General features: G+C 37.8%; 1 protein-coding gene and 2 pseudogenes across 1 annotated transcript; 1 reads left to right on the forward strand and 2 right to left on the reverse strand.

The window, feature by feature from the left end:
• Positions 1-14,265, forward strand: part of LOC148122468 (olfactory receptor 9G19-like) — a 224,441-nt pseudogene extending 210,176 nt beyond the window's left edge.
• LOC148122477 (olfactory receptor 10AG1-like) lies at positions 3,260-4,299 on the reverse strand. Its single transcript, XM_087903828.1, has one exon. The coding sequence runs from the start codon at positions 4,202-4,204 to the stop codon at positions 3,260-3,262; it is 945 nt and encodes a 314-aa protein (XP_087759954.1). The 5' UTR covers positions 4,205-4,299.
• A 5,174-nt stretch (positions 14,266-19,439) lies between the features above and the next one.
• LOC125405181 (olfactory receptor 9G19-like) lies at positions 19,440-20,372 on the reverse strand (annotated as a pseudogene).
• Positions 20,373-27,479: the final 7,107 nt, after the last annotated feature.

Here is a 27,479-nt window from a genome sequence, read left to right on the forward strand (position 1 = left end):
AAAAAAAGTAGAGCTTAATAAATTTAAAAAAAAATAGAAGATCAGTAACCAAATAACCACCTAGGAAATCAACAGGGATATACAATGCCTATGACTTCCCTAGCTATTGGGTTTTGACTAGGTTTATAGTAACAGATATAAATTTCATCCTGTAAAGCAGGCCTGACATCTAATTAGTAGTCATTGGCTCTCATCATAGGATTCATACTGATATTGTACACTGGACATATCTTATTTAGCAAGTATACTAAAGTACCCACAGATAAGTACTAGGGGCATAAAAAACATCCTATAACATAGTAAGAAAGCTTACAATGAAGTTTAATTTTAAATGTTTAAAAAGCCCTTTACAGAAGCTTATGTCTTATTCTCTATAAAGCTAAACTTTCACTTGTTTACTGCACATATGAGACCTTTCTCTTTGGTTTTTAGTCTTTGTAGATCATATATTTTTCTGATAAAAAATTTCTTTGTTTTCTTTATGCACGTTTACTTTGTTTCATTTTTATTTTACTTTTTAAATTACTATCCTTAACATAAGACATAAATATAAAAGTGTTGCTATAATTCTTTTCCTTATACTATTTCTTCATGTTTTGTAAAGCGTGGTTACCCAGAACTTCCTTTGACCTAAGGGACTCCATTTTAAAGGCAGGTTTGGCACCATTTTTGATACAGACTGTTTGTGTCCTTGAGTGTTTAAGTAAATGATGCCATCTCTCTGGAACCACACATTTAGTACGGATTCTTAAATGACTTATTCTTTGGTACACACTGTGTACCAACCTATGAATTTATTGTGGTGAAATGTGGTTATATGGTGCACAGGCTACTAGCATTCTATCAGAAAAACAAACCTAAGAATAATTCTCAAGAAATTATAAGAAATATCAGACCTAGAAAGTGGTATAACTTCCTCATTAGGACCCTATTAAAAATGACAAAAAAGGATTTAATTAAATGAAAATGGGTATCTACAGCAACTGAAACAATGAACCAAAGAGTCATCTATGGAATGTAAGATATCTTTGCTGGACCTAAACAGGCATAGAATAATATCTAGAGTATATAAACATTTAAAAAAAGCTAAAAGAGAAAATGTTTTAAATTTCCCAAAATATAAACAGATTATTGAAACACTCAATTCACAAAAGGTGATATGCAGGTATCTACTCAATAGAGTAAAACATTCTACCAAACTGGAGATCAAATAAAATTGGATCTAAACTAAACTATGATTGCATCTAGACACACTGTAAATTTTAATCATTGAAAATAAATAACAGGGCTGGAATGGTAGCTTAGCGATTAAGAAAAATTAAAGTTTCAAAGGAAATAACAAACTTTTCTGCATTCCAGTCCCTCATTACTTCCTGTTATGGACATAAATTCACATAGACACACACCAATATACATAAATTGAAACTCAAAATAAAGGAAAGAAATACCTCAAACATGTGAGAACAAGAAAAAAAGAGATAATTTTTCTATTTTTGTGGAATGTAGAAAAATCTAGTCTCTAGTGAAGGAAACATTAAAAATCATTTTTTCTGAACTAAAAATAAATAATCCATGTGGTCAAGCTATAGAAATTTGGGGTAATGTTCAAATGTTTCTATATTATCAGATCACAGAAGAACTGGCACATAGTTGTTCATTTCAGCATGGTTAATAATGGGCAATTGGGGAGAGCAAACTAAGTATCATTTGCAAAAGGAATTACTAAAAAATGTGGCATATAAACACACAATAGTTGTTATGGAAACACATGAAGAAAAACAAATTATGCCCTTTAGAGGAAAATGTATAGAATTGAAAAAACATAATTCTTCTCAGAAATATGACTTTATTACTGTCATTCATGAATGATTGCCTGTTTTGTCTGCCGTTAGTGGACTCTGTATTTTATTCATGTTCATGTTTCAACTCATATATGTATATAAGTGCACTATGTGTGTGTATATATATATATATATTACAATGTGTGTTAGAAATAGAGAAAGGCCAAGAAAACTTTGGAAGTAGGACATTAGGAGGAAGTATACTGAAAGTATCTTATATAATGTCAAGACACTAGCTTATATAAACTAGTAGTTTATATGAGAAATATATACTGTTATGTATTTGTAGAAATGGAAAGAAACACAGCATATCCTAAACATAGATAGTCAGGATGCCTACTGATCAAATTCTATAATAGTATCAATAGTTTTATTATAGATGTAAAATTAAATGACAATATTTTCAGTCATCCTAGGTTTGAAAATTAAATCCAAAAGAGCATAATTTGTTACTAGGACGCAGTTATGTTACCAAGACACATGGTAGGTTCAATGTTGCTTTCAAAGTTTATTGATTAGCCATCTCAAAGTTTACCAAAATTCTGATGTAACACTGTAAATTTCATTACTTAACATACAATTTGCCATTATAACTGTTAAATATAATATGGTATTAAACAAAAATACTAAGAAATACAGATGTGAAGATTAGGGACAATGCAAATTACATTTATTGATATTTCACATGAAAATAGACTGATTAAGCTTACTGTATTTATACAGAGATTGTGATACACATTGCATTTTCTTCATGGCGAATGTGCATAAATATACCTGCTTAAACTGTTGACAATAGATAAGAATTGAATACTCAGTTCTGTACAAGACACCTATATTCCAAATAAAGTTCTAGGAATATTAGAAAAGGAGACACAAAGGATTAGAGAGGGACAGGAAGGGGAGAGTACTTAGAAGATACCAACAATTGAGCTTAACAAAGTAAAGGGGATTTTAAAGAAACAGCTTCTGTTCTTCCCTTCACTGGGCCAGAATGAAACCGGATATATTAAATATATGTTATGAAAATGAAGAGGAAACTTTCTCTGCCTACAGAAATCTCATCTGCTAGCAAATTCAGTGAGAGCAGGAGTCAGTGCCCTCAGTTAATTACATATAATATAGTCAAACGTGTGGTCACACAGAGAGCCTCAATTCATCTCCATAGTTTATGAAAGAAAATAAAAAGACATATGTGGGGAAGGATTAGGATGGAGGAGCTGAGTTTTGAGAGAAGTAGAGAATGTATTATACACATGTAGTTAGTTAGTGTATTCTATAGAAAGTAATTTTATACTAATTTTTAAAACTAACAAAGAGAGGTCAAAACAGTAAATAACATCCTAAAGCACAAATACAGATGTAACAGTCTATGTGAGAACAACGGTTGCAATTCAATCACTGTACCTAAATCCATTGCACTATGCTCTAAGCAATAATCTTCTCAGAGCTGCAATCACATCTTTGTTCCTAAGGCTGTATATCATGGGGTTGAACATGGGGGTCACAATGGTGTAAATAAGAGAGAGGAGCTTGTCACTTAATGCAGAATGTGTTGACTTTGGCATTAAGTAAGTAATAGATGCAGAGACATAAAACAAAAGCACCACCACCAGATGGGAAGAACATGTGGAGAAGGCTTTTGCCCATCCTTGAGCAGTTGGCAGTCTAAGGATGGTGGCAATAATTTTGCTGTATGATGTTAATATTAATATAAAAGGGATTGCAGCAAGCAAGATAGCCACTACATAGACATACAGCTCATTAACAGAAGTATCTCCACAGGCCAGCTTAAGCACAGGGGGTATGTCACAGAAGAAGTGGTCTATCTTGTTAGAGTTGCAGAAGTGTAGAGAGAATATCTGACATGTTTGCCCTAGCTGGAAAGGTATGCCACCAAGCCAACAGCCCACTGCCAGTTGTGTGCATTTCGTCTGGTTCATGACCAGAGGATAGTGCAGAGGGTTGTAGATGGCCACATAGCGGTCATAGGACATCACAGCTAGGAGAATACTGTCAGTAGCTGCCAGCATTAGGAAGAAATACATTTGTGTGGCACAGGCCAGAAGAGAAATGCTTCTATCCTGGGTCCAAATGCTATACAGAACCCTAGGGAGAGTGACTGAAACATAACAAATTTCCAGAAAAGAGAAATTTGTCAGGAAAAAATACATGGGATTGTGTAGTGTAGAATCTATTCTGGTTATCACAATTATGAAGCTGTTTCCAATTAGGATATTCACATACATTATGGAGAACATACCAAATAGAAAACCCTGGAGTTTGGGAAGGTCAGAGAATCCCAGGAGGAGAAACTGTGTAACTGTGGATGCATTGTCCTCTTTCTTGATGTCTGTGTGTTTCATCTGTAGAGATGATTCAACAAGAAGTACACTTCCTTATCATCATCTATGTTATATCATTCTGAAACTGATGTCTTCACATTTGGATATTTGCATGTTCTCAGTTCATCTTGCAAATATATTTACATATATTTATGTATATATTTGCATAAATATGTATATATGTTTTCAAGATATATACATAGAAAAAGTCTTTTATTCACTTAAAATTTATCTAGAGAAAAATTTATTCTATGTTTTCATGTGGTTTTCTAAACTCCTTTTTACCCAATAATCCTTTATATATGCTATTTCATATATTGCAAATTTAATTAAAAATTAATGATAAGCTGAGAACTACGATTGATGAGATTTTATTTTACATTTAAAATTTTTGTAAGTTTGTTGTAAAAATCTATGCAATCAGAATTCATATTCTTTATATTTATGGATATTTTTAAAATTATTTGTAAATCAAAAGATATAGTGATTAGAGCTTTTTTCAAATAGTACATACTCTGTAGTTTCATTTGATTGTGGTGCAAAAGCTGAAACCATAACTTTATGCATTCAAGACTAGCTGTCTACTCCCAAGCAATTTCCCTAGCTCCTGTTAGCAAGTTATAGACACTAATTGCCTAAACAATCTGCTTCAAATCGCTTAACATTTCTCTCTGTGTTTTTGTCTCTTCCCTTCTATCTCTCTCTTGTCTTTGTATATAGGTGAGTCAGTTAACAACTTTCAAACTTTCATTTTTATACTAAGAAAGAAATTCAGTAGAAATTTTAAGTAACTGTAAGCATTTGATTTTAATTAATATGTTGTGAATATTAGCTGCTATCACATTTGAAATAATGATTTTTTAATGTGGACATTGTGGTATTAATTAAAATCCTTAATATAGATTGTATTAAGTTTAACTAATGAACTTAAGAAATTAAAAATAATATTAAGTAAAAATAGAGATGACTTTTCTGCATCTACTGATATAAGCATGTGATTTTTTATTTACGTCCATTATAGTAATTATAGTTCAAAAAATTAAAAATTATATAAAATGTATATTGTATCATTATATAATTGTCTTAATTTTGGAGAGTTTTCTAATGACAAAATTCTGTAGAACCAAATGAAAATATGCTAATATTTCTATAACATTTTCAGATTCACTGCTGTAAAATCTTAACAGTATGCCACAAGGAACTATTTCAATCACTATAGGTGTCAAGCCCCTATCAATGATCTTCAATCAACGTTTTCATTCTCTATTTTTATAATTGGAATTTTAGAATATATGTTCTCTAACTGTTATATCATTGAAACATTTAAACATATACTTAACATAACATAATGATGTAACACATCTTAGCACATACTATGGTGAAAACCATGATTCTTAATGTATTAATCTTCCATATTAAACTGGACTGTATATGCTGTTTTATTTGCATCTTATATCACCAAATGTCAGGAAAGTCATAAAAAGCTTAGCAGAAATGGTTTATAAAGCTTCACCAAAATAAATGATTTAATTTTTCTTTTCATTACTTTGTGTAATTTTATCCAAATGCTGATATTATATACATATATATATATATATGTATATATATGAGCACAAATATGTTGCCCGTTAAACATAGACTATGCTGTTTGGAATTAGGCAAATTGTTATTCTTACCTTGATTTATTGACATACAATAGTAAAATTATAAAGAAGTTTATTTTTCTAAAGTCAAGAGTTTTCCTTTATTTGAAACAGAGGTCAAATACCTTCCAAAATATATTCTCCTGACATAACATACTATTCTATTTAAAAAGGAATGTTCTCTACCCTGGGGACAACTCCTTTCCCAAGTTAATTTAGAATTGTAGAGAATTCCTTTCTCCTGTCATTCATTACTTCAGTATAACATGAACCAGAGATGGAAAATATTTTAAATTTGTAGGGATGCTTTTATTGTAGCATTGAAGAATGAAACTTAGGCTTTCTGATGGAAAAGAAACACTCATCTACTGAGTCAAATTTCCAGCTCTGTTATTTATTGAGGTAAGGGACCAATAGATGACAAAAAAAATGCTGTGATAAACCTACCTATGACTTCATTTGTCTGAAATCAGCAGATTTCTGACACATACCTAAGTTTAACTTCATTTTATATAAGACAGTTTATGTAAGACATTTCATGTAAGACAGTTGAACAAGAATGAACGTATACCCTTTCTAAGAGTAAATTAAAAGGTACATTTTGACACCACAGACACAACAACATTTTGATGTCTTATATATGTCTTTCATTGAAAAATATATTGCCTAATATGGGCACATTTTTTTCATCTGATAAATTCATTACTTAGTTTATAAAACTATCCATGTTCAATTTTAAACTATTTGAACCAGGAAATGTATACAGAATTTCATGTAACAATAACACATCAAAAACTAGTTGTAAATTTACAGCCACTGGGAGGATAGACTACTAATTTACCTGATACCTGGGCAACCATTGATGGACTAGATTTCTCAGGATTTAACAACAATTGCATTCAGATGTTACAGTCTTGAATCCAACTGTTCATTCTTTGAGTTCCCCATTAATGAGTGCCCTTTTTGACTCCAAATTCCTATGAAAAATTTTGATCAAAACCACAAAAAACTTATAAATACAGATTAACTCACATTCACAGATTAAATGGAAGAAAATACTAAATGACTGTGAGAATCTGTAATTAATTTCCAGAAAGTTGTGACAGTGATCAGAGAATTTTTGACAAAGAATTGTGTATTGTCATCGAGTCTACATGCTGATATTTTTCCCAATGATGGAAGAATATGTATCAGTTTGCCAGTTTTAAATACTACAGTTTATATTAATGTGGTTAAATTCTAGATATTCACTTACTGGTATAACTGTAAGTAATTTTGTTTTCCCTCATGTTTATATCACTCTCTGTTGGTATTAAGCATCTTGATGTCTTTTTTCTGTTTATTACCTTACTGAACTTTGATGCTATTTGCAGATTTTGTAAAAAGATAAATAGCAATTAGGGCATGAATGTTAGAAATTAATTTTTATTTTAACTAAACAAGGCAAATGACACCTACAATTTTTAAATTTTATTTCCAAAATTTTACAGTATTTATACTCCCAACACACATAAAGTCTCACCAGTTTGACTAACTAAAGTTTTCTAACAAGGACAACAACAATAGACATACTAAGGTTGACTGAGAAATGGCCAGAATGCCTGAACTGTACCAGAAAACTAAAGACAACTATAGCATGCTGAGAGCAAAAGAAATAGTCTTCTGTATTCACCAGACAAGAGCACTTCAGTTGGTTATCCAATATCAAACGATCAGTCTTGAAAACATACAAAAAGTAACATGATACAGATTGAGCAGGTTGTATTTAGGAATATATGTATCTACACATATATGTTATAAGGAGGCCACTTGGTTGTGCCAGCCATTAAGACCAGAAATAATCAAAAAGAAAACATTATTTAAATCATTGATTGGCCCATTAGCTCTAGCTTCTTATTAGCTAACACTTACTTCTAAATTTAAATCCATTTCCATTATTTTATATTTTACCATGAGGCTCATGGCCTACCAGCAAGGTTGCAGCATTTCTGTCTCTGGCAGCAGCTCCATAGCTTCTCTCTAACTTCACCCTTCTTTCTCCCAGAATTCAGTTTAGTTTTCCCTACCTACTTCTATTCTTTTGGCCTATCAGACCAAACCAGTTTCCTTTACTAATTTATCAATCATATTCACAGCATACAAAGGGGGAATTTCATATCATATATATATATATATATATATATATATATATATATATATATATGTCATATTATAATAATATAATAATGTCATATTATATATATAGTATAATATTCATATATATATATATATATAAAGTTTTAATACTAAAAGAGATTGTGAAATTGAAAGAAATGTAGAAGCAGTATGTGGGAGTCTCTGGAGAAAGGCTTCCAAAACAGCCTGGTCTACAGAGTGAATTCCAGGACAGTCAAAGATATACAGAGAAACTATGTTTCAAAAAATCCAAAAATGTAAAATAAAAATAAAAGAAATAGAGGTTAAAATAAAGCCACATAAAGATGTAAAATACACAGAGAGTTGTAACATGAGGGCCTGCTTGGCTTCTGTCTTCCCACCAGGTCCCACGGCCTTTTAGCCCCAAAGAAAATTACCCAGAGGTCTACATAAGTTATAAACTGATTGGCTCATTAGCTCAGGCTTTGTATTAGCTCTTATAATATATATTAGTCCATTATTCTTATCTATGTTAGCCACATTGCTCAGTACCTTTTTGATCAGGGAAGGTCACATCCTGCTTCTTCAGTGTCTGGACAGGACTGTGGAAAAGCAGCCTTCTTCCCAGAATACTCCTGTTCTCATTGACCCATTTCTACTTTCTGTCTGGTTGTCCTGCCTATATTTCTTGCCTGGCTACTGGCCAATAATCATTTATTTAAAACATAATTGACAGAATACAGGATTGTCCCGCACCATTCCCTCCCCCATTTTTTAAGAAAACAAGAACATCCACAGTTTATTTTTTGTATTTCTGGGCAGAGTTTTCCAGGCTACTTCCTACTGTTTGGGGTGCTGATAATCTTTTGGGGACCTAAAGAAAATTCAGAATTATGATCAAGTCCTACATGTAGTGTCCTGTGAATCTTGATCATCTCAGGCAACAGTCTTTTTTTCATTTATTTATTTGTTTACTTACTTACTTACTTATTTATTTATTAAAAATTTATTTCCACCTCCTCCCCTCCTCCCATTTCCTCCTACTACCCCCATTCCCTCCTCCCTCTCCAGTCCTAGGAACAGTCAGGGTTCCCTGCCCTGTGGGAAGTCCAAGGCCCTCCCCTCGTCCATCCAGGTCTCGGAAGGTGAGCATTCAAACAGACTAGGCTCCCACAAAGTCAGTCCATGCAGTAGAATCAAAACGCTGTGCCATTGTCCTTGGCTTCTCAGTCAGCCCTCGTTGTCAGTCACATTCAGAGAGTCTGATTTGATCACAAGCACGTTCACTTCTGGATCTCTGGTATTCCTCTGTCTACACTCCAAAGATCCTAGTGACCTGCATCTCTGAAGACAAAAGCATCTCCTTTGCTGGATGTCTGTCTCAGTTCTTCTTCCCTGCTGGATTGGCCTATAGTGAATGCTTCCTACCATTTGCCATGGCTTATGACTGCTATGCAGCCATCTCCAATCGCCTACATTATGCTCAAACTATGTCAAAGGAGGTGTGCAGTTCTTTGGTTATATATTCCTATACAGGAGGATTTGTCAATGCAACTATATTAACCAGCAACACATTCACATTGGATTTTTGTGGTGACAATATCATTGATGACTTTTTCTGTGATGTTCCTCCTCTCATAAAGCTGGCATGTGATGTCAGGGAGAGTTACCAGTCTGTGCTGTACTTCCTTCTAGCCTCCTGTGGTGCACTCCTTGACCACCAAGGAAGAACGAGCACGAATTGAGGATTCTTCTCTGATCACACTTTATTGGAGCCTCTCGGTTGAAGGGAGAGCGGGGAATGGTGGAGAGAGAGAGAGAGAGAGAGAGAGAGAGAGAGAGAGAGAGAGAAAAGACAGCGAGAGGGAGAGCAGGCGAGAGAGAGAAAGTGAAAGAAAGAGGGACCCAAGCAGCAGCTGCTTTTCTAGGGTGGAGAGGCTCGGACATTGTCTTGATTGGTGAATACCATTTTGCTGAAGCCAGGGGCTTTGGGATAAGCAAGGGAACCAAGGCTCAATTATGCAAATGCAGGCCAAGGCCCACTCAGCAACTTCAAAAGGATTTGTTTACCTCCAAGCTGCAGGACCGCCTGCGCCATCTTATAATGGCGATTTCTTCAGGTGGCTCCTTACAGTTCCCCCTTTTAGTTTTTAAGAGCGATAAGGCAGAACCTATTTCCCAATCTGGTCCCCACCTCATAATGTGTGGATCGATCGAGGGAAATGAAAAAACAAGATATACCCTTCCCGTGCAATGGGATAAATTTTTCCCTGGGAGTGCAAGGGCTGTATCTATACACACTCGCCTATGCATACCTTCCACTGTGCAATGGGACTATCTGGTCCCTAGAGGGTGCAAAGGCTATGCATGGCATATTGCCTACGAGCTCTATAAGGCTGAAAGCCAAATCTGGGGTGAGGATCCACAATCCAAGACAGCCAAGGCTTGTGTCACAATGACCTTGTTCCTCCTCATTTGGGCTTGTAGACGGTACACCAACCACAGACATACCGCACATCCACCTAGGCAGCATGCCAAAAAATATCCCTATTTTCACCCATTCTGAAGGAAGGAAAAGGCAGAATAGAGTCAGTCAGAAAATTGCTCAAAGGTAAGAGGCTGCACACGGGTGCTGTTCAAGGTGATAATGTGAAATAGCTGCTCTTGTCACCACCCAGAGGGTCATCCCTGCTGCCTCCGCACGAATCTTCATCCTTTGCAGCATCCTTCACTTCTCTGGTCAGTCTTGCTGGCACCCAGATTAGATCCTCTCGATTCTGAGGGAAGACACAAACAGCTCCCCTGGATCTGGAAATCACTGGATCCGGTCTGTATCATTTGTTAACCAATACATCTTTCCACATGACCAAATCTTGCTCCGTAGAGCTTTCATACAGGGCATGCCTGTCTGCTGCTGTCTTTTCAGCAATGTTTTGAATTAAAAAAATTAAGTGTAAAGAGTGCAAGGGAGATCCTTTCTCTGGGGGACATTGCTTTAGTTATTCACCCTTTTTGTTTTTGGATTGGACACTGTACTTGAGCTGCAAATTGAGGCTGCAACCTCAAGAGAGGTCACAGCATTGACCACATATTGTGAATCTGAAATTACATTAAATGGCTCAAGAAATCTCTGAAACACCTCCAAAACCACCAAGCACTCAGTGACTTGGGGGGAATCAGGCCGAAATTGAAAGCCCACAGGTTTAGCATTTCCTGCCACCAAAGCCCCCTTCCCCATCTTGGAGCCATCTGTATAGATTGTTAAGGCTCCTTCTAATGGGTGAGGCGAGGTAATCCTGGGGAAATACACCAAATTTTTCTCCACAAAATTTATCAAGGGGTATCTTGGCACATGATTGTCAATAACATTTGGGAATGCACAAAGCAGGATAGCCCAGCCATCCACCGTGGCTGTCAAAACCTCTACCTGTTCCCTTGTATAGGGAATTACCAACTTGTCAGGCATTCTCGCAAAGTAGGCTAAGCAAAGCTTTATTCCCATTAATGCTTGGCCAGCCACCAATTCTGGATAATATTGAACAGTTCTTGCTCCCATGGAATTTCCATGCATCCACCAGGCCTGAAAAAACTTTTCCTTCTATTTCCAAATTTAAAACTGGCCGCTGATCAAGCTCCAAGGATAAACAAGCCAAATCCATTCCTGCAGATCCAAGGCTTTTATCCTTTAGGACAAACCTTTCTGCTGGAAGTTTATTACACCCTGAAGGCAGAACCAAGAGTTGAGCCACTCTGTCTCCTGGGGCGATGGAAATTACCCTGTATGGAGAATGGCAAAGAATCTTAATTCAGCCTTTTTTAGCAAATCCTACCAGCCTGCGCCACCAGAGCTGGCCTTAATATTGGGCTGAATAGCCAACCTTAAAACATTATTTTTTTTAATTGGCCTGCACCTTTGTGGCAGGTCTTTGAATTGGGCTGAATGGCCAGCCCCAAAACATCTTTTAGAATCACGTCCATCTGGAACTTTTCCAGGGGCAGAAAATAATTATCTGATCCAGTACATGAGCATTTACATAACTGGATAGAATTCTTAAAATTGTTATCTTTATGGGGGCACAAGATCTCATTATAGGTGGTTGTGAGGCACCATATGGTTGCTGGGAATTGAACTCCCAGCATTGAACTCAGGACCTTTGGAAGAGCAGGCAATGCTCTTAACCACTGAGCCATCTCTCCAGCCCCCTTTCTTAGCTCTCTATTGAGATGGAAAATCCTTGAGCTAGCAGCCTTAACGTTGTTTGCCCCGCCCATTGCCCCAGGCTATTGGTCCACCTTTGTTATCTAGGATACTGGCAACCTGGTGAAGCTACTCTCCAGCTATGGTGGGCTTTCTGAGCTAGCCCAAAGGTAGCAACTGCCTGCCAAAAAACCGTAGGCTCGTGGCCTCTGTCAGCTTAAAGGCATTTGTGTCTGGCCTGGCCTTAGTTGCAGGCGTGCGCAGCCTTTGCTCTGTTGGCATCATTTCAAGCTTTACATAACATTACAGACAGCCTCCGATGTAATCCGGGCCTCAGCTCGCCCATGTCACTATGGAGATATGTCTTCCCTCTGAAGCTGCCGAGGTGGCAATTCCCCCCCCACAACCTGCATTGCGCCCGGTGTTGCCCTGCGTCTTTCTCCCAAAGCCCCCACCCGGGAGATGCTGGAGTCAGCCAGGAGCCTAGCGTGCCCGCCACTTCAGTGTTGCTGATAGCCGCTGCCACTGTCGACCCCAGTCAGGCATCGCCGCTTTTTTCGGCTGCCTAGCACTCTCCTTTTTATCTTGTCAGTGCGGCTGTGTCGCTGCTTCTCTCCCCTCCTTGACCTGCCTGTTATGGCCCTGCCGCTCATAGGCAGGGCCCGGCGGCTGCCTGCGCTCCTCCCCGCTCCATCCAGCAGCCTGTCTCTCTGTTCCTAAGTGCCTAGGAAACAAACTATCATCGGGCGCAAGTTGTGCTTGCCAGCCTGTTTTCCTCAACCAAAATTAAAGTTTTCTGTACGTCAGAGCCAGGGACTGAGCTTTCTCATCAAAATTAGACAAAAATCACCTCAAAAGCTCTGTGGTTCTTCAAGAACAGGGAAGGCAGTCGTCAAACACTACCAAGTCTGCCTCCCTATAAAACTACAGCCCCCAGTCGCTGCCAGTGAGTACGTAGGTGGAGGGACGAACGGGGGAGGGGCAGAAGCCGCAGGCGCCGCGGGTCTCCCGTACCCATACCCCGTCATAAACACGTCCTCATTGCCCCACCTTCGGTTACCTCTCTTTTTCTCATATCTGGCAGCTGTTTTCTCAAGCTCCTCCTGCACTGAACTTATGGGGTTTTTCTTCCCCGTTTCTTTTGTTACTATTTGCGGATCCTTTTTCTTTGATATTTCCTTTCTTCTTTTAGGCCTATTCTGTATCCTCCCCTTTATGATATGATTCTGAAAGGCTGTCCTGGTGCTTCTGTACCAACCCCAGCAATCAGCATACCTGGAGGATTTTCCCAACGTCACTGCTCCGTGAGCAGAGTTTTGAATCGCGGGTTTTTAGTACCAGTTGTGGTGCGCTCCTGGACCAGCAAGGAAGAACGACCACAGATTGAGGATTCTTCTCTGATCACACTTTATTGGAGCCTCTCGGTTGAAGGGAGAGTGAGGAACGGGGGAGAGAGAGAGAGAGAGAGAGAGAGAGAGAGAGAGAGAGAGAGAAAAGACAGAGAGAGGGAGAGCAGGCGAGAGAGAGAAAGCGAAAGAAAGAGAGACCCAAGCGGCAGCTGCTTTTCTAGGGTGGAGAGGCTCGGACATTGTCCTGATTGGTGAACACCATTTTGCTGAAACCCAGGGCTTTGGGATAGGCAAGGGAACCAAGGCTCAGTTATGCAAATGCAGGCCAAGGCCCACTCAGCAACTTCAAAAGGATTTGTTTACCTCCAAGCTGCAGGACGACCTGCGCCATCTTATAATGGCGATTTCTTCAGGTGGCTCTTTACAGCCTTCAATGTCATTACTCCCACCCTGCTCATCTTGGCCTCTTGCATGTTCATCATTGCTGCCATCCTGAGGATCCGCTCCAACCAAAGCCGCCTCAAGACCTTCTCCACCTGCTCCTCCCACCTCATCTCTGTGACCTTGTACTATGGCTCCATTCTCTACATCTACTCTCGCCCAAGCTCCAGTTACTCCTTATAGAGGAACAAAATGGTATTGACCTTTTATACTGTATTGTTCCCCATGTTGAACCCCATGATCTACAGTCTGAGGAATAAAGATGTGAAGGAAGCACTGAGAAAACTCTTCCAGTTAGCTCCTTCTAATGTCTAAGTGTGTCTGCACCAAGCAAGCAAAAGACTAAGTGATAACAAACTAATGAGAGCCAGGTTGGAAAACTGAGTATAAAAAAATAAATTTTCTATTATTTGAAATTCCACCAAAAATTTTTCATGTTTTTTTAAACATATAATTGTTTTTAAGTATAATAAATAATGAGTTCAATTGTAATATATTCAGGTTTCTATATAATGAACTTTGCTCATGTTCCCTTCATATACACTTATATCTAATTATGAACTAGGCTTATGCTATTATTAAAGCAGCTTTTAAAGGGTGGAACTTGAGTTGAGTGTGAGAGTGGAAAGCATGTAATACTTTCTCAGATGACTGGAGTTCATTTTATTTTCCTTCCTAATCACTACCCAATTATCATCTTCAATAACATGAATATGTAAAAGAAATATCCTATAGAATGATGATAGGTTGGGAATTTACCTTAATTTCTTTTGTCCAAATACTATCAAGGATTCTTCAATAATAGTCAATATGAACATGAGTATGTAATGTCAAAATTAATTTAAAAAAAATAGAGGGGGAATACATTTTTTTAAGAGAAAGTAGGGGAAAAGTGAAGATGAGAAATTTGGATGCAATAAACCCAACATAGTGTCTGTACATCTTTGTTGTGGTTTTGAATTTTACTGGACTTATAATGGTCTCACTTTACCAATTGTAGCACAATACCTGTTCAAGAGTAGGTTGAACTATGCTTTTGTGGTTGGACAGTTTCTTCTGAGACTAAAACCTTCCAACTAAGAGGAGGGCTCATTAAAACATAGGAAGGTAAACCAATAGAATTTCTAAAGTCAGGTGAAATAGTCTATCTAGTAGGAAACTCTCCTGAAGCTCAGAAAGTAAACATATCAATATAACTTTAATAAGTCTCTAAGACTGATCAGTCTCTAGACTTCTCCTCCCCAAGCATGTATACTCGATAAGCTGTGCTCAGATACACTCTCAAACAAGCATTGTGGGAGGAGTTGAGAACAAAGTCCTACTTCTAGCTGAGGACTTGATATCTTCTGGGAAAGGGAGAGAAGGTTTTCTTTAAGAGTTTCACCTATGACAGGTTAACCATGCTCCAGAGGATGGCCCCCACACAAGAATATATGGGCAATATGAACAGGAGAAGATGGACATTAGAAGCAAAGAATAAGGATATGACAGTGAAATAAGGAAATAAATCATAATTGGGAAATTTTGGGACAGAGGGCTTGAATGTAACCAAAAAATACTTTGTGTAGACTTCTCAATGAAGTTATATAAATGTCATTTAAAGAAGACAAATTACACAACACAGTGTGAAGCAATCATGCTGCAGCATCCACATGGATTGGCTCATGAGAATTCATCATCTCTGCAGCATTTCCATTCCATGTTGTCTTCACTGGAGATTGTATCTATCTGGTCACAAATGTGAGTTCCAAAAAATTAAAGAAACTCATGCTACTAGTGTGAACAGCACAGAGCAGCGAAAATAATGGAATCAAGAGTAACATACTTGTTCTGTCTTATTGAGGTTTTCCAGTAAACCTTTATCACATGATGTCCCAATACAAACATTTTCCTCTTGAAATAATTGGTGCTGGCAGAAGCAAATGTGCCTCATTGTTATGAAAAGTTCTATATTCTTAAACATTTTGAATGTCATATTCTGACGATCTTTGAAAGGTTTGAAGAATGTCTATCCATATGAAATACATATCTGTCCATCTAGAAAATCTAATTAACATGACTGCAAGCTTGACTATTATAGATGATTATCAATTAACCTATGTTTTTAAATTATACATTACATTTCTAAATGAGCTAGACAAACATAATACCTTAATCAAGATCAGAAATACATATACACAGTATAACAAAATTGACCTTAAATTTCTATCAGTAAACCAAGATCCGTACCGATGCAAATACCTATAGCATACACCCCTATAAATGTAAAAGAATCTCAAATGGTCAAAAAACACTTAAAGAAATTTTTAATATTCTTATTTATTTATTTATTTATTTATTAAAAATTTCCACCTCCTCCCTGCCTCCCCCTTCCCTCTACCTCCCCAGCTTCCCCTCCCTCTCCAGTCCTAAGAACAGTCAGGGCTCCCTGCCCCATGGGAAGTCCAAAGAAGAATGCAAATCAAAAGGACTCAAAGACATTTTTACTAATATTAAAAAATTTTATACATTGTATTTGATCATACCCTAATTAATGCTGTCTATATACTATTATTTATATAGTTAAACACTGGATTACTTTAACAGTAGCCGGACAATTAAAGAAAACTAAATCTCTATCTCCCAACAACTCTCAATTACCAATTCTCAGTTTGAGGCATGATTTCAGATCCAACCACTCCTTTAGTGATGAAATTTGGTCTAGCTTAAGCTCATGCAGGTCTTGTATATTCTATAACAACCACTGTGAATTATATGTGAAATTACCCTACTGCATCTGGAAAAACACTTTTTTCTTATATTCATTTGTTTCCCATGACTCTTATAGTCTTTCTGCCCCCCTGTTGCATAATGATGCCATATCCTGGAAAGGAAGACATGTAATAAACATGTTCTTTTTAGTTCTGAGCACTCTCTAGACATTTATTCTCGGCATGTCTATAAGTTGTGACCCTTTGTGTTAGGTTAGTACATGCTTATTACAAATTAAAGCCCCTTCAGTGAGGTTTGATGAGTTATATCTTCAATCCAGTTATTTTGATCTGGTTGTTAGTGTATAGCTCATTGGCAATCAGTGCAGGTATAGTTTATGTACCCGTTGCCAGGATCTGCTCACAGAAATTGATCATCTTGCAAGATAGAATCTTTACTCATTTCCTGTTCCCTCCAGTCCTGCGCAACCATGACACTTTGTTTCTGTGAGTTTAATTTCTAAGTGTTTTGTAAATAGAATTACTCAGTACCTATCTTTTCAGTAATATTTTGTTTTTCCTAGCATAATGTCTCCAAATTGTATCCATGTTATGGCATGTATTAGAATTTTCTCCTATATATGAATATGGATATAGATATATGATTTCATGCTTGACTTACAATTTTATTGGCCCCTATAAGCTCATAGGAAGTAGTACTATTAGGAGGTGTTGCCTTGTTGGAATAGGTGTTGCCTTTTTGGAGGGAGTGTGTCATTGTGGGAATGGGCTTTGAGGTTTCCTATGTTCAAACTATGCCTGGTGTGGACAGAGACAGTTCATTTCCTGTTGCTTACAGATCAAGATGCAGAACTATCAGCTCCTTCTCCAGCACCATGACTGCCTGAAGGCCACCATGTGTTACTACCACGATGATAATGAACCACAGAAACTGTAAGCTAGCCTCAACTAAATGGTTTCCTTTACAAAAGTTGTTCATGGTGCCTTTTCCCAGAAATTGAAACCCTTACTAAGACACCTTTAATATCATTAGGTTGCTAGGTTGCTTTACATTTAAGCCATTGTTGTAAGTAAATACAAGTATAAATATCTAATTTCTAAACCAGATTCACAAATCTATGAATAAAATGAAGAGTTATTTTGATGTGCTTCTCCATGAACAACATGCATGCCTATTGCTCAAAGATATAAGAAGGAAGAACCATATCCCCTGGAACTGGAGTCACAGATGCTTACAAGGCTCAATTTGGGGTTTCAGAACTAGATCCCCTAGAACAGAAACCAATGTTCTTAACTGCTGAGTCATCATCTTTCTTGACTTCTAGTATGACTTTCTAACCACTCTTATTCGCATTAAGTGATGTACGTACTTTGCAGTTATCAGATCCAGATTTAGATTCCAGTTTGTTTACCAATGTAAATGGCTTGAAATCGACCATTGAATACATCAAACACTGCTAATAATTCTATAAACATTTATATAATTTCTATATAATTTCACTTTGAGATATTAAAGTAAAGGCAAGTTGCAAAATGTTTTCTGAAACATTAAAGTTTCTCATAATCCCACTGTCCTTATCAAATAGATTTCAACATGACAAGTGTAACAGTTTTGTTAAGTGATTCAACTTCATTCAGCCTAGATGCTGATGAAGAAATTTCATGTGTTTGTGTGTGTATGTGTGTGTGTGTTTGTGTGTGTGTGTGTGTGTGTGTGTGTGTGCATTCTATTCAGGTGTTCAGGCGTAAGGAAAAATGGAATCTGCTAAAAGTAGATGGAAAGTATTATTCTAAGTGAGGTTATCTAACCTCAGAAAAACAAATATTCCATGTTCTCCCATCTATGAAGTCCAGATTTTAATGCACTCTGTGCACACCTGCACACACACGCACACACAAACAAGTATGAGAATAAACTTTGCAATCTGAAGGGGAGAAGAAGATGTTGGAGAGGAACTGAAGAAGAACAAGAACTAAGGATGAAGATGGACAGGAGTTTTCAGGGACAAACAAAAGAGGTGGCAGAGGGTTAAGGAGAAAAGAAAAGCAAAATCAACAAAAACAAATTCTGATTGAAAAATAATAATGAAACCCAATACTTTGTGTTATCATTAAATTATAAATGAGGTTTTGGAGAAAGTTCAGTGAGTACATAAGGATATGAATTGGAGTTCTCAAATTTCACATAAATCGAAGCACATGTGGCACATCCTGGAGTTCCTGTGAGGAGCTTGGAGGCAGAGACAGGAAATAAGAGGATTCCTGAACACTTGCAGTCTGACCTACACAGCAGTGAACAGCATACAAAGCCTATTTAAAAACAAAAAGTTGAAGCAGAGGTGGATCACTGACCTCCAGTTGCACACCATGACACTTTTGTTCTGCTGGCATGGACACATACCACCACACGCATACATACACAAAACATACACAGAGATTAATAAATGAATAAAAATAATAAGAAGAAACAAATATATTTGTGACATTAAAATGTTGAACATGGACACTATTTATTCTATACATTTGTACAATTATTAAAATAACTTAAAATAAAAATGAGAAAACGATAATCTTATGTGTGCAGAAAGAAATTATTTTCATTTTAATAGTATCTTACTGTTTCAAAGAATATAATTCAATGTATAGGAAACACAGACTTCTTTTTTGCACAGTAAGGGATTACTTTCACATCCAGAGTATACTTATTTCTGATCATACCAGATAAGAAAAAAATGCATGATGATAAACATTTTATAATTGCTTAGACTTTTTTTTCTTTCATGAAAACTTGGCTGTATCTAGCATTTTTCTCAAGGCATCCTTGACATCTTTGATTCTTAAACTGTAAATCAAGGGGTTCAGCATCGGAATCACCACCGTATAGAACACTGACACCACTTTATCCCTTTCCAGGGCGTAACTCGTGCTTGGCCGGGAGTAAATGAAGAGAATTGAACCATAGTACTAGGTGACAGCTTTCAGGTGAGAACCACACGTAGTGAAGGCCTTGAGATGGTCCTGGTGGGTGCGGATCTTCAGGATGGCTGCAATGGTGAAGAGGTAGGAGGCCAAAATAAGCACAGTGGGAGCGATGACGTTAGAGGCAAGTATGAAATACAGCACAGCCTGGTAGCTCTCCTTCATGTTACACGCCAACTTCACAAGAGGAGGCCGATCAATGAAGAAGTCATCAATGATATTGTCTCCACAGAAGTTCAGGGTAAATGTCTCGCTGGTGATAATGGTGGAGTTTAAATAGCCAACAAAGTAAGAATCTGCAGCAAAACTGGCACATAACCTTGGGGACATAACCTGGGAACAAAGTAAGGGGTTGGAAATGGCCACATAGTGATCGTAAGCCATAGCAGCTAGTAGGTAACACTCACTGTAGGCCAACCCGGCAGAGAAGAATTGAGCCAGGCATCCAGCAAAGGAGAGGCTTTTGTCTTCAGAAATACATGTTATCAGGATTTGGGGGGCATAGACAGAAGAGTACCAGAGATCCAGGTATGACAGGTTTCTTATGAAGAAATACATGGGTGTGTAGAGTCAGGAATCACTACAGATGAGAGAAATCAGGGTGATATTCCCTAGGAGACTGATGACATAAATGATGAGGAAGATGAAAAAGAGTATCCGCTGTAACACTAAGTCTCCTGTGAATCCTAAAAGGATTAATTCCTTCACTTCAGTAACATTTTTCTCATCCATGATTTTGGGTATTTATTGTACTTTCTATGAAAAGATTAAATTATGACTGAAAATGCACTATGTATTTTCTCTATTATTTACCATTCTACAAACTGGAAAGTAAAATCACTGGTTTGTAAATGTTAGCAATTATGATATGTATGTGTAGTGAATTGGGTACCACTACAAAGAACTGCAGATCAGCCCCATATTACCCACAGAGGTCAGTAACTAAATATATAATAGTGCATATCACTTACATTTCCAACCTAATTCTCCATCTTTATGAATTTGTATACCACCTTTTTTATTTCAAATCTTTTATTGTTTACTTTGGACATCATAAGGCATTAATAGTTCAATTTTATAAAGAAAGTACAGTACTCCATAAATGACTTCAGAAATTAAATAATTGATGGTGATATCTGGAAATAATGATACTATACTTTTCTTTAACTATCCGATGGCAAAAATAAAATACTTTTAAATGGCTCTATTCACATTTCTGCCTTAAGTTTATTAATTATTTTTATGGATGCCATAAACACACCCAGGTTTGCACATATGGTGCATAGTGATCTAATTGTGCACTCCAGAATGCGTAATGTCTGAGGCTTATCTATCCCAAGGAACTAGGGTTGATTTTGACAGTGTGGTAGACAGTTTATTGGAGAGCCATTTATTAGACTGAGTTAGGGTAAGACAAAAGTAAACTAAAAACTAGTTAAAATAAAGTAAGGTTTATTGATAAGAAAACTGCACCCCTATGTTCCCGTCTCTTTGGTATGACAAGATCCTCTAAAGGGTATGGAAGGAGAAACCTGGACACCAACCCAGCCAAAAAAAAACCCTTCACCTACTTGTTAGATGTTCTAGGGGGCAATGGTGGCATAACACTTGTGGAAATGATCAACCAATGTCTGCTCTAACTGGAGGACCGTTCCACAAAAGGCAGTCCTTGACCAACACTGCTTGGATGACCAGAGACTAGAACCTGAATAACCCAGAGACCTAGGGTTGGGTTGTACCAAACATGACTGGTCAAAAAAAAAAAAAAAAGGAAAAGAAAACCAGCCCACAAATCACAATCCCAGAGAACCTAGACAACAATGAGAACCCTAAGAGAGACATACACAGATCTTATCTACACGGGAAGTAGGAAAAGACAAGATCTCCTGAGTAACTTGGGAGCATGACGACCTTGGGAGAGGGTTAAAGGGGAGGGGAGAGGTAGGAAAGGGAACAGAGAAAAATGTAGAGCTCAATAAAAATAGTAATAATGATATTAAAAATTCCTAATGATATTCTACACTCATAGATCAGTGTCTTGTCCTGTCATCATCACAGAGGCTTTCTCCAGTAGCAAATGGTAGCTGGTACTGAGACCTACATCCTGGCATTATGCGGTGTGTGTGGGAGAGAGAGAGAGAGAGAGAGAGAGAGAGAGAGAGAGAGAGAGAGAGAGAGAGAGAGAGAGAGAACACTAATCAGAAGTCTCTATGAGGTCCCTTGCCTCAGAAATGGGGAACCCACAGAAGAGGGGGAGGAAAAACTGTAGGACTCAGAAGGGATACAACATGAGGAGAACATGGCCCACTGAACCAGATAAGCAGAGTTCACATGGACTCACAGAGGCTGAAGCAGCAAGCGTTGTGCCTGCCAGGATCTGAACCAGGTCCTCCACATATTTATTATGGCTGCTAGCTTGGTGGTTTTGTGGAACCACTAACATTGGGAGTAGGTATACTCTGACTTGTTTGCCTGATCTTAAGATTCTTCTCCTTTTATTGTGTTGGCCACCCTCGGTATGAGGGCTTTTGCCTTGTCCTGTTGTATCTTGTTCTGTCCTGTTTGTCTGTTGTGTTTTGGAGGCCTGATCTTTTCTAAAGAGGAAACAAAAGGGAGGTGGAAGGGAGCTAGGAGGACTGAAGGGAAAGAAAACCATAGTTGGGATGTATTGTAAGAGAGAAGAATCTATTTTTCAATTAAAAAAATTAAGAAAAAAGTAAACTAAAGAGTAATTAAAGTAAGATTTATTAATAAGAACTGTTTTTCTCTTTAATGGGATATCAAGATTTTCTGTATCATCAAACTAATTAAATTCATTTTGAACCCATGGTTTAGTCTTTTCTTTTTAATATTACATTTTTACTTTTATTAGTATAAATTACTGCTCACTAATCATCGTAGGCTCCTTCTTTCCAGCTTTCGTCCATATTTCCTTGCTCTTACTGTGTACATGCACTGTCTGTCTTCTGTTCCAGCTTGTTTTACTTACTTAATATTCTCATGTTCTGATCTCTGAAAATGATAGGGCACTATTCTTTATGACTGAATAAAAGTCCACTGGATGTGTATTATACTTCTTCACTCATAGGCAAACACTTTGATTCATGCCATGTATTTGCAATAGTGAATAGTATCACAGTAAGGGTAAGCATGCAAACATCTCTTTAGGATGCTGCTTCACATGCATACTGGCATTTTTTAAATTCTAAGTCAACTAAAACATTTTATTAAAAATTTATATAAATCTTTTATATAATATATTCTATATAGCCACACTAACTAGAGTGAAATTATGTCTCATGATGATTTTTGCTTTTTTTCTATAATTGTTAATGTCATTGAATATTGTCCACCATTGAACAAATCAGAGATTCTAACTTCAAGAGAGACATCTATACCTGTATAATCAGCTAATCTACAGCACACTTGTCGAAATGAACCACTGGAAGAATGACTGATTTAATTAGTGGTGTTGAAAAAACTCACATGGAGAGTATTAAATCTTGACTCCAATCACTCATCCTGTGCATGGATAAATTCTTAATAAAAGCTATTTAAATGTAAAACCTAAAGCCACAAAATAACTTAAGAAAATCCAGGGAAGTCCTTCAAGAGTTTAGAAAGGGCAGTGGTTTCTGTGTTGTAATTCCACAATCACAGGAAACAAAAGAAAATAGACAACTGGAACCGCACATAACAAAGAAGCTTCCAGACAGGAAAGAGAGCAACCAGCAGGAAGAAGAGACAAACTTCAGAATGGAAGAAAACAAGGAGCAAATACACAAAGTAGGGATCCAAAACATACTCAGTTTTAACAATGAAGTAAATAAACGATCAGATTAAAATTAGCAAATGATCTTAATAGTGCATTGCCCTTCCAGTATGGATAGGTTGTTTGGGAATCCTATGGTCTATATGGGAACACTGGCATGGAATGAGTAAGTCAATTTTTCATTAGGCCTTTAAACTATTTGGTTTTATAGTGTATTATTCTTACTGCATCTTAGGCTATAACTGAAAATTCAATAGTGCTTGGTGACACGTGAATATATTCCAAGCTCTTGGAAACCTAAGACCACAATAAGTCTGAGGATAACCTAGGCTACCTACTGAGTTCTAGGCCACACTATCCAAAGAGTGAGAGCCTATCTCAAACACTCAATTCATTATACCCAGAAAATGCAATCACCCTAGATGCTCATTAAAGATGCATTCGTGAGAAAGTGAACCTGAAGAAAATCATATAGTTATCCTCCTAGATATTGGAAGTAGACAAGATTGCTTGGCAAACTTGGGTTCATGGGGCGGGGGAGTGGATGTAAGGGGAGATGGGTAGAGAGAAGGGAGAAGGAGAGGATTCGGGATAGTTTGGGGGAATGGAATGGGTGGGATGGAAGAAGGACTGATATAGGAGCAGGGAAGTAAATATTTCAACTAAGGGAGCCATTTTAGGGTTTGCAAAAGACTTGATTCTAGAGGGGTTCCCAGGTCCAAGGAGAGATCCCCAAATTGTTCCCTGGGTAGCAGAGGAGAGGGTGTATGAACTGGCCTTGTCCCATAGCCATACTGATGAATATTTTGTATATCACCATAGGAACTTCATCTGGCGATGGATGGAGATAGAGACAGAGACCCACATTGGAACACTGGACTTTGCTCCCTAGGTCCAAATGACGAGCAGAAGGAGGGAGAACATGAGCAAGGAAGTCAGGATCACGAGGGGTGCGTCACCCACTGAGACGGTGCGACTGATTTAATGGGAGCTCACCAAGGCCAGCTGGACTGGGAGTGATGGAGCATGTGATCAAAATGGACACTCTGAAAGTGGCTGGCAATGAAGACTGACTGAGAAGCCAAGGACAATGGCATTGGGATTTAATTCTACTGGTACTAGAATCATATAATCCTGACTAGCCCACTGGGAACTATTGCTAAAGAAAATATCTCCATGTGCTGTTCTGGTGCCAAGTGACCAATTATAGTGTTCAGTTATGTTCTAGAACAAGGTCACCAATGAGAGATAGATCAATCCAGAGCCAATTATTGTAAAGGGAAAAACTTTTTGTGAGTTAAATGATGAATTTGAAATGAATAGGAACTAGCAAGAGACATAATCATCAATAATATTGCCATTAGCGAGTTCCCCATTTTCCAAATGAAATATTTTCTCCATGTTCATGTGAGAAGCTATAACTAAACTCAGTGGGTAAAAAGCAAAATCCAAACAAAAGAAATGATTGTAGGATGGAAACCTCTTGAAAAGAAGGGATTGGTGTGGTGAGGACAGGGACAAAAAAAATGGAAGGTGAGGATGACCAGAATATAATATTTATATATGTGTATAAAAATATCAAAGGATAAATTCATTTATAAAGAAACTATAAAAACAGTGTATGTAGGATATCCTATAAACAGTAGATATCAGAAATGATTCTAGTATATAATAAACATTGTATCAATATAACTGATATTGATTTATATTGTACAACAGACAGTAAAAACATCTATACTATATATACACAACTAAGGGTCTGTTGAAGAAGAAGAGGCAGGAACGAAGAATGTTGAAGAAGAAGAGGCAGGAAAATAGTAAGAGCCAGAGGACCCCAGAATTTTCTTTGAAATATGTCTCTTACTAACATTAGAAGAAAAACTCATAAAGTCTCACCAATATTAACAATCAAACGTAAGTTAAATAAGGGATATATCAATGAGCAGACCAATCTGGACATGGAAAAGCCCATGAAGCCCCAACCTTAGATAGAGTATTGTAAGAAACTGAGAAAAGCTGGGTGCTGGAGAGTTCGCCTTCCCCAAAGAAGAGCACATCAATTGGTTGTCCAAAGTCAAATGCTCAGTCTTGAAAACACATACAAGTGGCATTCTGTGGAAGGAACAGGTTATATTTAGGTGTGTGTGTGCGCGCATGTGTATCCCTCCTGGTTAGTTGTATGTCAACAAGACACAAGCTAGAGTCATCTGAATAGAAGGAACTTCTAGTCTAAAAATGCCTTCATAAGCTCCAGTGGTAAGGCATTTTCTTTTTTTATAATTAATTAATTAATTAAAAATTTCCACCTCTTCCCCGCCTCCCATTTCCCTCCCCCTTCACACCTCCCCCTTCCTCTCTAGTCTTAAGAGCAGTCAGGGTTCCGGGCCTCGTGGGAAGTCCAAGGTCCTCTCCCATTCATACAGGTCTTTAAAGGTGAACATCCAAACAAACCAGGCTCCCACAAAGTTAGTCCATGCTGTATAATTAAATCCCAATGCCATTGTCCTTGGCTTCTCAGTCAGCCTTCATTGCCAGCCACGTTCAGAGTGTCCATTTTGATCACATGCTCCATCACTCCCAGTCCAGCTGGCCTTGGTGAGCTCCCATTAGATCAGTCCCACCGTCTCAGTGGGTGGACGCACCCTTCTTAATTAGCGATTGATGAGAGATGGTGCAGCCAATGGTAAGTGGCACTAACCCTAGGTTGCTGGTCGTGGTTTCTAGAACAAAGCAGGATAAAGAATCTCTGAGAAGAATTCAGTAAGCAGCACCATTCCTTGGCTTCTGCATCAGCTCCTGCCACCAGGTTCCTGCCCTGTTTGAGTTTCTGTCCTGACTTCTTTAAGTTATGAAAAATCTTGCGGAAGTGTAAGTTGAATAAACCTTATCTTTCCTAAGTTTCTTGATCATGGCTTTTTATCCTAAGTAGATAGAGATAGATGTAGATATATGGATGGATAAATAGAAAGAAAGGAAGGAAGGAAGGAAGGAAGGAAGATAGATAGATAGATAGATAGATAGATAGATAGATAGATAGATAGATAGATAGATAGATATCGCATGCATGCATGCAATACCAGCTTAAATTGGGGCCATAAATTTTCAAAAAGGAGGAGGGGTATATGAGAGTGTTTGGAGGGACTAAAGGAAAAGGGAAATGTTATGATTATATTCTCAAAAAAATCAAATGCCTTTTACAAAGAAGGGACTTATAAGTTGAGCTTGAGAAGGAGCAACCATGAAGTAGAAGTTTGAAAGAAGGTACTCATCTTTTACTTCTATGGGTTTCAGTGGGATTTGGAATTTTTAATAAGAGGCACAAAATAATACAGCACGCATGGAGTTGAAATTAAAATTTAGCCTTGGCAATATTATAAACAAAACAAAAGTATGACCATGTATCATGCTGCTATTGGAGTTCATATCAATGTGAGTGGCCTGCAATTCCACCTGAGGCCATGCTGATATCTGAGTTCCTGCTGCTGCTGCTCCAGAGCCATATATAGGCCATGTCCTCAAGCAGTCTGGTTCTCTGTTGATTTCTGTGGCCCGTGTTACTACCTAAAGCCATGCAGTTGTCATTGGCCTGTGCTTTTGCCTGAAGTCATATTGATGTCCATGGACTGTAATGCCACTAAGGTCCATATTGATTTGCGTAGCCTGCACTGTCACCTGAGACTGTGTTGTTGCCCTTGCTCTATATTGCTGAACAAAAGCTAGGATGGTTTACCTGGCCTGAGCAGCATCAGAGGTCCATGTTTATGTCCATGGCCTGTGCTGTCCCTGGAGACCAAGCTGAGGTCTGTGGCATGTGCTAATGCAGAGATCATGGGGGTTTTCAAGGACCACGCTGTTGCCAGAAACCATGAGTTTGTCTATTCTCTGTGCTCCCACTGGCTGTAAAGGACAAAGAAGCTACTTTGTCCAGGCATTGATGACCACAGACTCAAAGTTGAGAGAAAGACACATAGAAGGCTTTTGTGACAACTCATATCCCCACCCTACTCCCACCCCTACACCCCCAAAAAGTAACAGCTTAGACTGAAAGCCATCAAAGAGAACTTTTA

The sequence above is a fragment of the Myodes glareolus genome, chromosome 3 (genome assembly GCF_982192425.1).
Source record: "Myodes glareolus chromosome 3, mMyoGla1.1, whole genome shotgun sequence".
Classification (NCBI taxonomy): Eukaryota; Metazoa; Chordata; class Mammalia; order Rodentia; family Cricetidae; genus Myodes; species Myodes glareolus.

What these genes read in the sequence shown, in the direction of transcription:
- LOC148122477 (XM_087903828.1), bottom strand. Translation starts at nt 4,204, where the DNA reads ATGAAACACACAGACATCAAGAAAGAGGACAATGCATCCACAGTTACA.